The sequence below is a fragment of the Miscanthus floridulus genome, chromosome 1 (genome assembly GCF_019320115.1).
Source record: "Miscanthus floridulus cultivar M001 chromosome 1, ASM1932011v1, whole genome shotgun sequence".
In the NCBI taxonomy this organism is placed as follows: Eukaryota; Viridiplantae; Streptophyta; class Magnoliopsida; order Poales; family Poaceae; genus Miscanthus; species Miscanthus floridulus.
The window spans coordinates 95,998,795-96,016,064 of NC_089580.1; the positions used below are offsets into that span (position 1 = coordinate 95,998,795).

The 17,270-nt window shown below is 46.9% G+C and overlaps 1 protein-coding gene across 1 annotated transcript in view; it reads left to right on the forward strand.

The window, feature by feature from the left end:
* Positions 1 to 4,773: 4,773 nt before the first annotated feature.
* The window catches only part of LOC136460597 (glucan 1,3-beta-glucosidase-like), a 45,287-nt gene continuing 32,790 nt past the window's right edge, over positions 4,774 to 17,270 (forward strand). Inside the window, 6 exon segments of the mRNA XM_066460238.1 lie at positions 4,774 to 4,846; positions 6,403 to 6,529; positions 7,005 to 7,066; positions 7,069 to 7,153; positions 7,273 to 7,628; positions 7,726 to 7,925. Of these exon segments, the coding sequence (XP_066316335.1) occupies positions 4,774 to 4,846; positions 6,403 to 6,529; positions 7,005 to 7,066; positions 7,069 to 7,153; positions 7,273 to 7,628; positions 7,726 to 7,925 (903 nt within the window).

Consider the following 17,270-nt stretch of genomic DNA (forward strand, 5'->3'; position numbering starts at 1 on the left):
AGGAGAACCAGACAGATGAGGATCATAAGTACCATGAGGAGAACGGAGATGACTACACTGAAGGTGCCATATCCCACCCAATCTCATAGCACCTATTACACATGGCTAATATAGAACTGCTATTGCTTTACTTTACTGTTATAATCATACTATGATAGGACTTGCATGATAGTATGCTTACTTGGTGGCCTTTACCTTGACGCAACCTTACCCCTGCATACCCTGCTATTAGGCTAGACACACGCTTGCTGCTATATTTCATTGCTCATACTTCTACTATGCTTATACTACATTAACGCGTGGTGGAAACTGGTGATATCTAGACTATGGGGAGAGTGCTGCGTGTGTGACTTGGGTGTGTGGAGGGTGAGGGTTGTGTGAACCAAGTTGGAGTATACAATGAGCCTGGGGCAAGTCTTGCCATGGGGTGCTACCTGGGCACCCCTGGAATGGAAACCTGTGGTGGGTGAAATGGAATATGAGGTGGCCCTAGGTGTGAACCTGTGATGGGAGAAGCCTAGGGTGGAGGTGCTGTGGTGGCATGGTAAATGGAAACCCTGATGAAGACATTCTAGCTTGGTCATCCCTAAGGACTTACTAGTACTTAGATTCACCGGGAAGCCTTACATACCACTCGCCCTATATGGTGCAGGATGGCCAGACTACTTGGTAGGATATTGCCACTACTGCTAGGTTGATAGCGGACAGTGTAAGGAGGTACGGGGCATGGAGGATTTTCCCCCACACCCTTCCGAGACTTCATAGAGACCTTGTGGACCCTGCTCATGACTCACAGTTTCAGCCACCCCAGACTAGACTTGGGGTGTACCAGGGCTGAATGGTAGAGTGGCATTATCCTAGGCTAGCAAGCGGCCGGAATCAGCCCAGTTGATGATGGTCAGCGAGGAAGGTGGATCTTGTGGTTATGCAAAACCTCTGTAGAGTGTATGGTTGATCTATCGATACATGTGCCAACTTGTCGGCTATGGACCTTTCCTGGGTTTTGCTTAAACTAGATAATGAGATGAGTCATTCTCTTCTTCCCCCATGAGAGAGTGTCGGTCGTAGCCAGGGGCTATGGGCCTTGAGATAGTGCCGAGAGGGAGTTGGCCTATCGACTGAGCAATGGTATGGTAATGGTGTGAAGATGGTGGTATATCGATCCCAAGATCGAAACCTGGCTCTAGAATGGAAAAGGGGTGGAATGTGTGTGGGAATGGTGTTAAAACTGGACAAACTACTATTATATACCTAATATGCTAATGCATAGGAAACCCCAGCCATATAGGTTCCTTTTGCTTATATCCAACTTGCATCCAATTTCTACAAAGCAATGCTCATAGGGTTGGGAGTGGCCAGTACAAATCGTACTGATAAATTTTGGCACACAGGTTTTGCTGAGGAGTATAGCTCCGAGGAGTTTGACGGATAAGGGGTTCGTGCCTACGCTTGAGTTTGGCGATCTTATCTTCAAGCTGTTCTAAATGAATGCTACTTTTGATTCCGCCAATGCGGCGATGTAATAATTTATATAGTTCTACACTATTTGTACTCTGATATTATCGTTGTATGGATTTGATATTCGACTAGAATTTGGGTAATATGATCTACAATGGTCTTATTACACTTTGACGCTGTGGATTTCCCTTCGTGGAAATCAGGGTCATTTCATCTAGCTTCTGGGTCATCACGCTTTTGAGCTCAGCCTAGAGGGAGCCAACCATCTGCTACGCATTGTCGCGCTCTTGGTAGGCCTAGTCATGCTCTCAGAAACCTTGGTCATGCTCCTCACGAGCCACGTGGCATTCCGAGCAGAGCCTTTCTACGGTTTGGATTAGTTCATCCCTCTCCTTGTGTAGCCAAGTGACCATCGTGGCATCCAGGCTTGCCCTCTTCTCTAGGGCCGTGAGCTTCTCTTTGGCCCCCAGCTTCAGATCCCTTTCCTTCTCAACTTTGCCTAGAAGGTCAAGGATCCGCTGGCGGGTCTCGGCATCCCTCTAGAGCAACTCATCCTGCTCCTTCTTGACCCTAGCAGCTTCTTCATCATCCTTTTGGGGTCTCGCTAATAGGGTCTCGAATGCCTTCTCAGCCTCGTCAGCATCCCGACAGGCCTTGGCCACCTGTGACTGAAGATTTGCTGCCTCCTCGGCAAGGGGAGTCAACTTGGCCACCCTCTGCTAGGTGGCAACAAGCTGAGCTATCACCTCCTCATGTAGCCATGCCTCCTCGATGAGGCGGTCCTAGGTTTCCTTCTATTGATGAAGGAACCAAGATTCCCCTCGGCTATGAGCTATAACAGACTACAGAAAGATGATGGTTAGGATACAAAAAGTATATAGAGGAAGAAAAGGGCAAAGAGCAGGATCGGGCAAATACCCGGCCGGAGGGAACAACAACGCCACGCAATGTGCTTGTAGCGTGGTTCAGGGCTTCGAGCATGGACGTGATCCCTACGTCGAGCCTCTCCCGCTTCATGCTCTCTGCGGCGTCGTCCAAGGTAAAAAGCATCAATGTTGAATCCTACGGATCCACCCACTGGAGCAGGGGCTCACCCCGCGTGGGCGAGCCGCTGCCCACCAACGTCAGAGCTAGGGACGACTCCCTGCTAGCTCCAAGAGCCACTGACCCCAGTCCTAGCACCATGACTCCTTGGGACCCCTCGGCCGCGTCCACCTCCATCTAGCCCGCTCCAAACGCCGTCGCTTGGGCTGCCCATGGCATGGGTCACGTCGGTGCCTCAGGCGCCAGCAGTTGCGCCAGGCTATGACCCATCTGTCACGGCCGCTACCACCTCCACCTATGCCAACAGGGTCACGATCGGCTGCGCCGCACCAGCCATGGTTGGTTCCACGAGCGTGGTTAATAGCCCCATCCGTCCCGCCATCGGCAGCGGTATCACGGTCGTCACCGGCTGCTTTGTGACTTCCAAAGGCGCCCCTTGAGTGCCCGCATCCGCCCATCCCACCAAGGGTATAGCACCACCTTGGGTAGCGCCTGACTGGTTGGCGACATGGTCACACTAGCACTGCTCCCACCCGAAACAGGCATGACACTAGCCGATGACTACCGCCTCAATTGGAGGGCGCTGCTCTTCCTCGATGCCTATGCTCTTCCTCGATGCCTACGCCAAAGGATTATGCTGCCTGCCGATGCTGCAAGGGACAAAAAGCATAAGTCACGACAAAATCTGACTAAGACAGGAAAAAACAGAGGAAGTGATAACCCACCTCAGCGCCGTTGGGCGACAGACATGTTTGGGGGGTGAACCCCCGACCCTCGCTACGCCTTGTTGGAACGAGGCCATTTTGAAATCGCCCTCTACTCCTAGGCAGAGGGGCTCACTCCATTTGGCTCTTAGGGCACGACGACGGAGCCGCTCACCTCTGCTGGCACCTTGAGTGCGATAGCACAGCCGCCCGCCTCTATTGGCTCCTAGGGTAGGCCAACGGTACGGCCACCTCCACTGGCTCCCTAGATGTACCTCCCCTCCGTGGAACACGAAGGGTCCCGACGCCTGCAAGGATGAACGGATACCTATCAACACATCCTCATTCTCTAGGTTGTCCCACCGATATTGTCGGCTACCTCATCATCGTCACAATCGCCATCATCATCATTGCTGTCGGTGTCCTCCCCTCCTTCCCGCACCTGCAGCTTTCACTGATTCTTCCTCTTTTTGTCCTCCTTCGCCTTCCTCAGCCGCTCGCCCTCGGCACGATTCACCGTCCTCACGGCCAAATCCCTTGGTAGCGGCACTGGGTGATCCATGAGGATGAGGTCCCTTGGTTGGTCCCGCCCCTCTCGAAGTTAGTCTCATGGTGTTGGGAAATCAATTGAGGAGAAGGCAAAAGAAAGGGAAACCTACGAAGATGATGTAGCCTGGCTCCGACCGCATCGAAGGATGCCCCAGCATTGGGTAGATGAAGTCGAGGGCAGCACCCGTGTCGTCCTGCAAAGGCTCCATCGCCTCCTTGATGTGTTGTGTGATCTCGGAGTTGGGGAGCATTCCCTCGGCAAGCGCTGTTCCATCGAACGACGCCTCGGGCGCCATCGCATAGAGCGGGAGTGCGCGCGTCATCAATAGTGCCACCCTCCTTGCGTGGTAAGCCTTGATGACACCTGACCCCTTTAGGCCATTCTCCTTCAGGATGTGGATGGCGGTGATGTGGTCTTGGATCTTCTTCTTGTCCTTCTCCAGGATGCCCCACTTCCTCCATGGCTCTAGGGCCTTTTCGATCAGGCGCCTAATGAACTCTAGCAGAGGGGTGGCGGTGTCATTCTTGAGGTAGAACCACTATGAGTGGCACCCCTTGTTGGATGTCAAAAGCCGCATGGACGAGTACTCGCCGACCCGATTGTTTCAAAGTTGGATGCCGGCGCACCACATCGGCATGTGCAGCTCCTACCTGTCGCCCTTCTCCCTCTTCTTCTAGAGGTTGATGGCAAAAAAATGCCTCCACAAGTCAAAGTGGGGGTTGATCCCTAGGAATCCTTCGCATAGCATGACGAATGTTGCCATGTGCTGGATCCCGTTAGGATTGAGATGTTGTAGCTCAATCTTGTAGTAGTGCAATAGCCCCCGAAGGAATTTGTGGGCGGGGGTCACGAGGCCCCACTCTTGGAAGTGAGCGAATTACACCACATAGTCGTTGGGCGGCGACGACAAATCCTCATCGCCATGTAGCAACCACTCCTCGGTCGAGATCTGTGCGTGGAGAAGACCGCGATGGACGAGGCCCTCCATGCACTGGAAGGTGATGTCAGAACGACACCATGGATCCATTGGAGGCCGGGGTGGATGGATGTGGGCTCAACGGCAGCATGGCTGCAGAGGCAAGGATGCAACGTATGGAACCCGAGGGCTAACCCTTTGGTTTTATAGGGCCGACGAGTGCGAGGAAACCAACTGCCCGCCTAGATCTCTGTGCCTACCACCACCTATCACCGTGTCTTGTTGCGGGGTGTGCACACGCAACCTGTGGCTGTTCCCTTAGAAAACACATCGGATGTTTCGCCTTCCTGAATAGGCCACCACCCACACAGGTAAGAGGGATATGGAGCTAAAAGATGCCTCAATGGCCTGTCTAGGCCTAGGAGTTCGAAGGTTGGCCCACCGATGGGTTCGACAACCGCTCCAGGCACCTTTAGAGTAAGGGGTGGAAAAGGATGGGCCCGCTAGCGGTAGTACCCGGGTGCACGAGCGCCACGAGCATCCTAGCCTACGTTTGAGTCTCGGCCAGAGACGATCCATGCTTTTCCTCGAAGAGAGGCAGAGAGCCCTCGGGACCGGTCGAATAGACCCGAGAACTATATGGATTGACCGCTGAGAATCTGGAGTCAGTCACTAGCTGACCCAAGCTGGATCCCCACGAATAGGATGATGGGGCCCTACTCGGACTAGCCCATTAATAGCTCACCGAGCACCATGATTCGTCCATAGAGGGAAATCATGGCACGGCTCAGCCCCTCCATTTTTATCGAAAAAAACGCTTGAGGGAAGACAATCACAAAAATGAGCCGACCCTCGACCGGATCCCTGCTACGGGCGAGGGCTTGAGGAAAGTTGGACTCGCAAGGAGACCGAACGCGCGGTTGTAGAACGACAGACCCCCGAAGGTTCCGATCACATCGAAAGGAATGGCCATTCTCAGGACACACCATGGGCGACGAAAGAAGGCCAAGGCCCTCAGAGTCCTCCTGTTCAGAAAAGCCTCTAAAGAAGTATTCTACTCCTCTGCAGGCTCGGGGGCTACTGTCGGGGGCCAATACTAGGGTACCCGAAGAGTAGGAGCTAATGGTGATCAACATTGATTCATCCGAGTAGTCAAGAGCGCAACTACAGCTCCAACCGACCCCTAGGTGCGCGGGCTCCACCTCGCCCGACCTCAGGGGAAGGGCTCCGCCTCGCCTGACCCCAAGGTCGCAAGCTCCGCCTCGCCCGAGCTCTGGGGGAGGGCTCCGCCTCGCCCAACCCCAAGGTCGTGCGTTCTGCCTCGTCCGACCTGTAGGAGAGGGCTCCGCCTCGTCCGACCCTGGGGCCACGGGGCTCCGCCTCGCCCAACCCTTGGGTTTGCGCTCTGCCTCGCTCGACCTCTAGGAGAGGGCTCTGCCTCGTCCAACCCCAAGGCGACAGGCTTCGCCACGCCCAACCCTTGGGTTTGCACTCTGCCTCACCTGACCCCGAGGCCGCAGGCTCCGAATCGTCCGACGGGGTTCCATACCGCCGCCAACCACTCTAGGTCTAGGCGTATGGGCCTAGGTCAAAGCTCTGACACCAAGGAAGAGACCGGCATGCCCCGATGTAACCCGTGGCCATGACGGGCCCTGCCTGAGGATTCACATCGAGAACAGCGACGGACATACCGATGCTGTTCTGCCTAACCCCCGTACGAACACTGACAGACGCGTCAGCTCACCACGACGTCCGCTGTGATGGAATGGAATGCCATGACCGGCAGACGACGCCTACGCATGGCACCAGTGGGGGAAAGGGGCACGACGTGGAGCTGTCGCTGTTGACATCTACAGGGTCGGTGTGACCTGCATGAAAGATAAGAAGGACCCGATGATCCTGAAGGACTTCCTCTCTCCCTTTCATTCTTCTCTTTTCCTCCGCTGTAACCCTTGCTTTCCCTTAGCCTATAAAAGGGAAAGCACGGCATCCCATGGAGGGGATCGACCCATCAGGGACCCAATCCGACCCCGAACCGATCAGGTCCAAATACACACAAGAGCAACAACCGAGCTCTCAGCACCCTTTCACTCTTTTCACTAGAGACTTGAGACATATCCCTCTCTTGCCTGTTTGTAACCCCAACTACAAACTTTCAGTGCTAGTAACACGAGCAGCAGTGATGAACTGAACGTAGGGACTTTCTGCCCGAACCAGTATAAACCTCATGTCCTCTACACACACCTTCCGAGCCAGACGCTCAATATTAAAAATTTATTCATCGGTGGTAACTCGAAACATCGACACGATGGATTCCAATTCGTGTTCACAGGAAATACAACATTAGCGTTATTGTCACATTGCATGCTGCGCCGGGGTCACAAAACCCATATGATTAACTTGAGACGGGTCACAGGAGTGAGGCAATACCGATGAAAACATCAACCAAACCTTGCAAGTCAACGACTTCCTTGCAAAAAGGTTAGTGAACGAAAATGCATAGCACACTGACTGACTATATATATAGTAGTTTTCTCTCGCCTTAATGATTGAACCAATAACATACCAACCAGCTGCTCGATCTACATGTAAATCAACAGGTACGCGAACAACACAGCCCTCTTGGCCATTGAGCTGCTCAATGAGCCGCTGGCACCAGGCGCAGACTTGTCTAGACTGAAGAAATACTACGAGGACGGTCATAAAACAGTGCGTCTGTACTCGTCGACAACATACGTGATCATGTCTAACAGGTTAAATATAAAAAACCAGACGGAGCTCCTACAGTTCGCGGGCGGCTTTGATGGCGCCGTCCTAGACCTACACTACTACAACCTGTACGAGGACAAGTTCTCCAACCTCACTGTAGAGCAGAACATCGACTTTGTGAGGAACAACCGCTCCTCCGATCTCAAAGCCATCACAAATCAGAATGGGCGTCCCCTCACTTTTGTAGGTAAGTAGTCTGCTGGCAGTCACTCATTTCAGCAATTCTTTGGATTACTAAACTGTACACATAAATATTTCTATTCAATTCTTTGTATTTTATATAGGAGAATGGTCGGCCGCGTGGGCCGTGCCACCGCAATCTGCAAATAAGACGGACTTCCAGAGGTTTGCCAAAGTTCAGCAAGATGTTTACGGGAATGCTACCTTTGGATGGGCCTACTGGACGCTTCAGAACGTCAATCCAGTCTGGATCATGACGTATATGATTCAGAATAGTCATCAACCTGAAGAGCTAGAGATCATCGTAAACATACGATATATATATAACTGTTATTGAGGACCAGCGTTTGGAGCGCCGGCGGAGCTCCGCCCACCTCCGGCGTGGACTGATCCCAGCCACGCAGACAGTAAATTACCGGCCGCAAAAGTAAATCCCGTAATTTACTCTCCCTGCACGCCACCGTGAGACTAATTCTCTCTCCCTTCGTCTCATTAATTCTCTCATTAAAGCTGAAGCTCGGTAAAATGGTCAACAACGTTAAAATCCCACAACCATAAATAAAATATTGCGGTAGTAGTTAACCAATTTACAACCGTAAAATTACATACTACATTTTACCATATATAAAGAAACCTTCTAACCTTAGCATCACTCATTTCTCATTTTTTTCTCTCTCTCCGATCTGGATCTCGTAGACCAACGCCCTGTTCGCTTAGCTTATAAGCCGTACTTTTTTCAGCAAACGAACAATATATTTCTCTCACAATAAATTAGCCAACAATACTTTCAGTCATGGCTTATCAGCCAGGGTAGAGGTGGCTCACTCTCGAGTTCTACCGGCGTCAGCGACCTCTCCACCTTCCCTGCTCGACGTCGGCGCCCACTCGGGCTCTGGACTCTAGCCTCCACCCGGCAGCGGTGGCGCCTCCCTTCCCCTCTACGTGACATGCGGCGCACTATAACACAACATACTTTTGTCGACACTTTCTATTGTAGGCAAAGGGCACCTTTGCCGACAGATAACCTCCCACGAAAAGTTTTACCGACAGTTTAGAAACAGTCGCACTAGAAGCCATTGGCGAAACTTTTGCCGACAGTTGGCACTTTATGTGTAGGCAAACGGTCTACCTACGCCGACAGTTGAAACCTTTGCCGACAGTTAACCCTTTGCCGACAGTTAAGATCTACGCCAATAGTTAAGACCTTTCCTTGATAGTTTGTATGTTGGCCAAACCATTTTCAAGGTATTTTACAAACCATACCCTGCCCAAAAAAAATTATCGACAAAACTACATAGATATAATTACAATTAAAATAATTTGACAAATCCACTTTTGCTCATATAGAAGGCATCACATTGAACAAATTCACTTGATTTTTGTATAAATAATATATTAGATCTTCCATACATACACCAGCTATATATATATATATATATATATATATATATATATATATATATATATATATATATATATATAGGCTATTCAATAGCCAGCTACAGAATAAGTTATTCTGTAGCCACCTCCATTTACCATAATTTTATATACTAATTTACGATAATGTCAATATATATTTACTATAGTTGGGTTACTATAACACATAGGGATATTTACCATAACGTTATAGTAAACCACTTAGTAAGGAGTTACTATAATCTCATAAATTAACATAGTAATTATAGTAACTCAAGGTGGCTACAGAATAAGTTATTTTGTAGCCAGCTATAGAGTAGTTGTTCTATATATATATATATATCAGACTCCACTGATGGCTGAGCTTTTCAATAAAAATCGAAGCCCTCTGATGTTTTACATCATTAATGCTATGTATACAGAGACTGAGCCTATTTTACACTACCAGCCTTTCAATACTTGAATCAGCATGGTTCTTCCACTTCAACAAAACCTGCAGTGGAATATTCTGCTGTTAGAGATCTTGCAAATGTCACGGGACTTTAAGCAAAACTGATTTACTTCTTCATATAAATAAAGCATGTTAGGACAATCACTAAGAAATGCATTGTTGCCACGTGCCATAGTATTTGGGAACATGACCTCATTGTTTTCAAAATAGCAAATGAAATTTGGAGGTAGACTACAAATTTAATTATTTAGGACAAATTTCTACCAAGCAGGAACAAAAAAATCATTCAAAACAGAAAAATATTAAACTGAACATGTTGTCATTCATCATCTCAAACTAGGTATGTCATAGCACTAGGGATCATGACCTAATCACCTCATGGTGTTTAAAATAAGCGAAGGGAAACCATTATACCTTCAATTGCTTCCCTGGGAGTCTTTGAAGCCAAGGCCAATGCTCTTTCAGAATCGGTTGCCACCCTTGCCTGGCTTCTTACCCTTGCCAGATTTCTTTGTGCTATAAAATATAGAAATCTGCTTGAGGAACATGGATAGATAGAAAACATTAGAACTACTTTACAACTAGAAGGAACCTACTGAAATTGCTTATACAGAAGAACAAATAAAAAAGCTTGCTAAATCCCTCACTAATGCAGTGTGACAATACTGCTATAAATGCATTACATCAGAAGTGCACAAAACTAGAACTGGCACTGTACCATCATAAGGGATATTTAGGAATCCTAAAACCACATGCAATGGATCTGCAACGATAAAATTTACACCAAAATGTCTCAAATCCATTGCTGGTCACAAATTACAATTCCTAGTACCACAATAATAATGTCCCCCTAATTACCAAGTACCGCAGAAGGATAGAAAGAGTGTAAGCTTCTATTCTTAAGCTAGTCAAATTAGTTAACTAGATAGTTAATTATCAGATTACACAATTATCATATCACTGGATGGAAATAAGAAATGGTTGACAAAGCAACCATTAGTAGTGTCCCAATGATCACTTTAGACAGAAACAATGTAAGTTTCTATTCTGGAGCTGTATAGATTTATTGCTTAAGAAACATTTTTTAATGGGACATTGACATGGTAGCATGGTGGAAATTTAAAGAGTACAAGTTATACTAACAGAACAGCAAACTAGACTATGCTTAAAAGAGAAAAATAGTTCATGGGGCCATTAAGCTCCGGTTGTCACTAAGGCATTGAAAAGAAAATTAGTTCAGCATTTTGTGAGAATTGTATTTTTCTAGTGTACATCTGTTGAGCCATTTTTTTGTCACGACAACTTGGGTGATAATGATAAACCGTTTGCCACAACATCTATTGTCCACACAATTGAGACTTATCTTGCGGCAAAACTTATGGTAACTAATATTTTCACACAAATGTTATGTTTTTTTTGTGATGAAATTATTGATATAACCCTTTGCTTTTGTGATGAATTTTTTCGCCACAAAAACCCTTTGCCGTTGTGGTGATAAGGTAGATCCAAGTAATATAAAATTAAATCAATGTCCTTACCTCCTTGTTGACCTTAAGACACTGAACAACTTTTGATAGAACATTTGCTCTCCCTATATTGAAATTTTATACTGGACATCAACATCACATGTTGCTCCTTCAGTTGTTCCTAAAATTAAAAATTCCAAACCCATGAGAATCTGGTCTAAGTATTCCAGAAAAAAGGCTAATATGAGCCAACAAAGTCTAACAACTCCAAAATGAATCAGTTTGCACTTTTCCTGATTTCTAAAGCCTGGTTGTCAATGGTTAATTGGAATAGAAAAACAAGAATTCACAATTGCACAGAATAGCTAGTTGCATATATAAATAACATACATGTTAATGGGTTAAGCCTGCTTCTCGAGCAGTTTTTAGTCAGCACCGATTCTACAAAGAATTGAAGTTGCTTGAATACACTTCATGCAGCCATGTTTATAACTTCAGGAAATATACAAAAGTTGCTATTTGATGTATCCGCACATGCTTGTATCTGTATGGCAACTATGAAAGAGCGGGTCCATGAGTTATGATACCAACAAAGATGTTCTTATGAAAAAATAAGACACCTATTCAGAATGATAAGCACTTCAAAACATGAGCACCATAGTTATTATTAACTATAGGAGAAGTTGTAGGAGCATCAGAAATTCAGAATTGGGAGCAGAGGTCGAACTGAATGCTGGACAAAACGTCAAGATGCAAATACACTATAGCAGCAAGAATAAAAGAGGCATTAATCTACCTTTCAAGCAGAACCCCTCCTCCTTTGTGTGCCCGTTTCACTATTGTAGCCTCCTACACTGCTATCAAAACTAAAGCATAAGCACTGGGATGCACCAAAACAACAAACATAAACCAAAGAGGAATGGACTACACAATAATGGCCTGGTGGGTGAGGCAACGAAACAAACACATGACATGCACAACGTCACGATATGCGCGGCCGCACCAATGGCATCAGGGGGGCCCAAATCGAATGGCTACTTGCTCATGGACACTCATATGCGGCTCAGAGACAATCTCAAATAAAAAAAGAGCAAGGGATACATCAATCGAAGAAGAAAGCATGGACTGAGGTCTGAGACTGCCACCCACATTGTCCTCACCTCAAGGGGGTGACACGGGCGAATGGGCCAATGAGTCACACCCGCCGTCGGCCCCCTCGCGCCCCTCTCCCCTACCTCGTTGCCGCCGGAGAAGGCCATCGGACATTCGTGCAGTTGCCAGTTAGGCGGCGGCGGGGCCTTCTTCTTTGGGTTGAGAGAGGTTCAGCTGGATCTAGCTCAGGAAGCCATGCATGAAGCTCTGGTGGTAGCGATATGCTGGTGCATCATTGGCTGCAGCATCCCGCGTCTGACGAGCTCGGTCATGACGCGGCCAGGGTGAGGGAGGCGCCGCCAGATCTGGTGCAGGCAGCCGCATAGGTGAGCTCTGCTCAGGGTGTGGCCTCGGCAAGCAGCCCTAGTAGCGGATGGTGTGGGGGCGGCACTTTGGCGCAGTGGACGGTGGGGACAGCGGCGTCGGGGGCAGCAGGCGTGTTTTTTTCTTCTTTTTGGGATTTGATTGAGGGGCGTGGAGTGGAACCGGGAGGGTGGGAAGGTTTTCAGGTAGCGACGTTTTTAGCGCGCGACTCAAATATTTCACTCCCGATCAGGTCTTCTTTGGGGCGATATGATATTTTAACTTCTGTCCCACACACACATTGTACTCTTGGCGAACACTACGCCGACACTTATTAAGTCTAGAAAAGTTTCGTTGACAGTTTTTATGTCAGCAGGGAAACGCCGACAGATAACTTGTTGTCCTATAGTCCTTTTACCGACAGATGAATTGACGTAAAAAACTCAGAGAATTGCCAACACATAAAGTGTAGCTGAAACCCGCCTTTTGCCAACAGATAAGTGTTGGCAAATGTGTGTCATGGTGTAGTGGCGGCGCGCTCCTCCACGCGACTGAAGCCTTGTCGACGGAGTGTTCCCATGGCTGGGCGTCGGCAAGGGCCGCGACATGGCTCGGCAAGGGCGGTGGCGAGGCCCACGAGTAGGTGTCCCCCCGACGGTGGTGGCTTGTCCACCCTTCCCTGCCCGATGGCGGCCACGGCGCCCTCATCCATGCCACTAGCGGTGGCTGTCCCGTCAATGGCATGGACCGGCCTCTTCCCCAACCGGTGGCGCGTGGCTTCCCCTCCACCAGCAACGGTACATGTTGAGCATCATCCCCTTCACCGGCATGGGGTGCGGCGGCCCTCCCACACCCCTTCCCATCTAGTGGTGAGAGAAGATCCGTGGAGGAGGAGGACAGATCCATGGTGGTGACAGCGGCGCGGGTCCCTTCCACCATGGTGACGGAGACATCCCGTCTAGATCAGAGCAGCGGCGGCGGCCTCCCCTCCAACAGCGTGCACGATGCTCCTTGCATCGGCGTGGTCAGTGCCCCCTCAACCGGCTTGGATGTCCGACGCGGCCCCTTCCCCCTTCCGGCAGCGGCAGTGGAGTCCTTTCCCAACCCACCTGGCGGCGCTCCTATGCCCTGCGGATCCTCGCCCTGTTCGCTTGTGCTTGTCTGGCTTATAAGCCGTACTTTTTCAGCCAACGAACAGTATTTTTCTCTCACACCAAATCAGTCAACAGTACTTTCAGGTATGACTTATCAGTCAAACAAGCTCAAACGAACGAGACTTCTAGCGTGCGATGCACAAGCTAGGCACGGGCTCCACGGTAAGCTAGCTGCAGAGAAATTGTTCCCAAGAAATGCGTTGTTGCCAACGACTGGCACAGACGTTGATCTGTGCGTACAAATCCTAGGAACAGCGGCTGCTAGATCTTTTTGATGGATTTTGTTTGTACAAAAATACAGATGAGTTTGTTTGATTTTGGTTCAAAAGTTCGTGTACAATGTACCAATGGTGAACGAGGAATTATTACTGTTTGATTCTTATTACTTTCTGGCTTCTTACTACTGGAAAGCACCAAATTACTGCTCCAATGTTACTACTACCATGTTATACTGTATCGTATTGCCATATGTGCATTTTACGGTTTCAGTTTTGGAATAGTTGTTTTTACTTTTTGGATGAACTACTATTTGATTTTTGTTATTTTCTGGCTGATTACTATTGCAAATCACCAAATTACTTCAGTGTTATATTTGTATTGTTCTGCCAAGGGATTATTTTTACGGTTTGGATTTTGGGACCGGAGGGATTATTTTTACGGTTTGAATTTTGGGACCGGTGTTTTAACTGTTTGGATGAACAATGTACTTTTGCAAAGGAGAAAAAGAACTGTTTGGATGTTAAGAATCTTACTACTATTGTTTCGATGAACAACGTGAAGAATCTTACTACTTGTTTACAAAAGGAGAAAGATTTCAGAATCTTACTACTATAGTTTAGAAAAAAGAGAGTTCAGTGACCAATTATGTAAAGTTTACTACTATTGGACATGGTTATATGGCTATTTTTATGGTGTAACATGTTTTCTGTTGTGGAAGTATTAGTGCGCAGGAGAGGTAATTACTACTATAGTTCAAAGATCAATTCTTACTACTTGACTTCAGATATCAATTCTATATATTACTACTTGATTTATGTTAAAAAAATATTACTACTTGATTACGACAAATATTTGAGTGATCGGCCATTAACTCAATGTCGTCATCATGCTTGAATTACCATTCTCATGTTGGCAGTAGACACATGCACATGCATTGTCCTCCAGTCGGTAACCAGCGCCGACCACTGTAGGATTAGTTACTATAAATATTGGTTCTTTAATAGCTTCTGACTCCGATGAGATTTTACAGCTGCAGTTGCCTTTTACAGCACCCCGTCGCCATATTCCTTGCGTATCCATCCACAATTAGAAATAAACAAAGCATTAACTTCCTTGGTTATAGGCAATTTATGGTTAATTAATTTCCTTAATTATAGCCATTTACGGTTAATTGAGGAGTAAACTCTCATGGTTGAATATTTTAACCGCAATAGACATGCCTGCAGGGACACCTGGCTCCATATTCCTTGCGTATCCATCCACAATTAGAAAGAAACAAAGCATTAACTTCCTTGGTTATAGGAAATTTACGGTTAATTAACTTCCTTAATTATAGCCATTTACGGTTAATTGAGGAGGAAACTCTACATGCTTGAATATTTTGACCGCAATAGAGACATGCATGCAGGGACACCTGGCTCCATATTCCTTGCGTATCCATCCACAATTAGAAAGAAATAAAGCATTAACTTCCTTTGTCAACGTATCAGGTGTAAATCAATTAATTTGTGCAAGCTTAAAAACTACCCATCAAGACCACTAGATGCTGATCCAATGGATGAGGTAAGAGGTGTGATTTTTTTGCGCTTAAGCCCCCCACCCGCCGGCCTTTTTTTTGCGTTTAAGCCCCCTCACCCATTCCATTGGATCAACATCTAGTGGTCATGATTACACAGGTTGGTTAGTTTGCACCTGAAATGTTGCCCTTTGTTATAGGCAATTTACGGTTAATTAACTTCCTTAATTATAGCCATCTATGGTTAATTGAGGAGGCAACTCTGCATGATTGAATATTTTAACCGCAATAGAGACATGCATGCACGTACACGTGGTTCGTAACATGCATGCAGCGCTGTCGGTAGCATTAATGATATTGAAAATTGATTTCTTGTTTGATTTTACGCCTGGGAAACGACTTTACGGTTGAGAGCTCGCGTGAGCCACGGGCGCCGCGCCGAGCGGAGCGCCACCGGCGCGCTTAATAATATTTAGCGCGTAGGGCTTATATATATATATATATATATATATATATATATATATATATATATATATATATATATATATATAACTACTATCCTATAGCTGGCTGCAGAATAACTTATTCTGTAGCCACTTTGAGTTACGATAATTACTATGTTAATTTACGAGATTTACAGTAACTCCTTACTAAGTGGTTTACTATAACGTTATGGTAAATATTCCCATGTGTTAGTAACCCAACTATCGTAAATATGTATTGACATTATGGTAAATTAGTATATAAAATTATGGTAAATAGAGGTGGCTACAGAATAACTTATTTTGTAGCCGGCTGCTGAATAGCCTCTCCCTATATATATATATATATATATATATATATATATAGACACACACGATCGGGGGCGGTATTAACAGAGAACTCGAGCGGATTTAAAATTCGAATTCTAAAATCTCGAGTTACTATTCACAGTATTATTCAAATTCAGCTTTCACTGTTCAAATTCGTGGTTACTATTTAAATTCGGAGTATGAACAGTGCGCACGCACTCACCCGGGAGTTGCTCAACCACTTTACTATTCAAGACACGAGGCCTCAGCAAGTATGGCGTGATGTCGCTTTCGCGCGCGATTCTTTTATGGATGAGTGAGTGATTAGCGAATATGAATATCACTCAGCCGTATATAAGCTTGCTATGTGTAAATGAATTAAGCTTTCCTGTTTGAATCCCTGCCTTCCTTTAAGCTCGTTCATATAGAGCGATGTCTCTATGCTAGGGACCCTAGAGGAGAAGCCTTTGCGTGTGTTGTTCTCGTGTTAACCCGGGTAGCGGTGTTTGTAGAGAACCCTGTCTGCGCAGAGAAGTGTTCCCTTTCGGGTGGAACTGCCTATGGAGACGATAGAGCCTGAGTCCTGTGTGTACGTGGCTAGGGATAACGATGGAGTAGACCGGGTAAGTCTGGTTCTGAAGCGAGCTAGTGATGCATACGGTGAGTACCGAGTAGGACTGTCACAAGCATAGTCGCACGACCGGCTGAACTGTTGGTCTCGCCAGCCTGTAAAACATCCTTAGAAATATTCATCCGCATACACATATTCACTAAGCACTAGCTTAACTAATCGCGAAAGCGACATATCATCGTGAGTAATATTCATATTCGCTAATCACTCACTCATCCATAAAATAATCGTGCTCGAAAGTGACATCACGCCATACTTGCTGAGGCCTCGTGCCTTGAATAGTAAAGTGGTTGAGCAACTCCCGGGTGAGTGCTCGCGAACTGTTCATACCCGAATTTGAATAGTAACCACGAATTTGAATAGTGAAAGCCAAATTTAAATAGTGCTATGAATAGTAACTCGAAACTTTAGAATTCGAATTTCGAATCCGTCCGAGTTCTCTGTTAATACGGTCCCTCGATCGCACACCAACGCGATCGGGGGACCGTCTTAACAGAGAATTCGGACGGATTCAAAATTCGAATTCTAAAAGTTCGAGTTACTATTCATA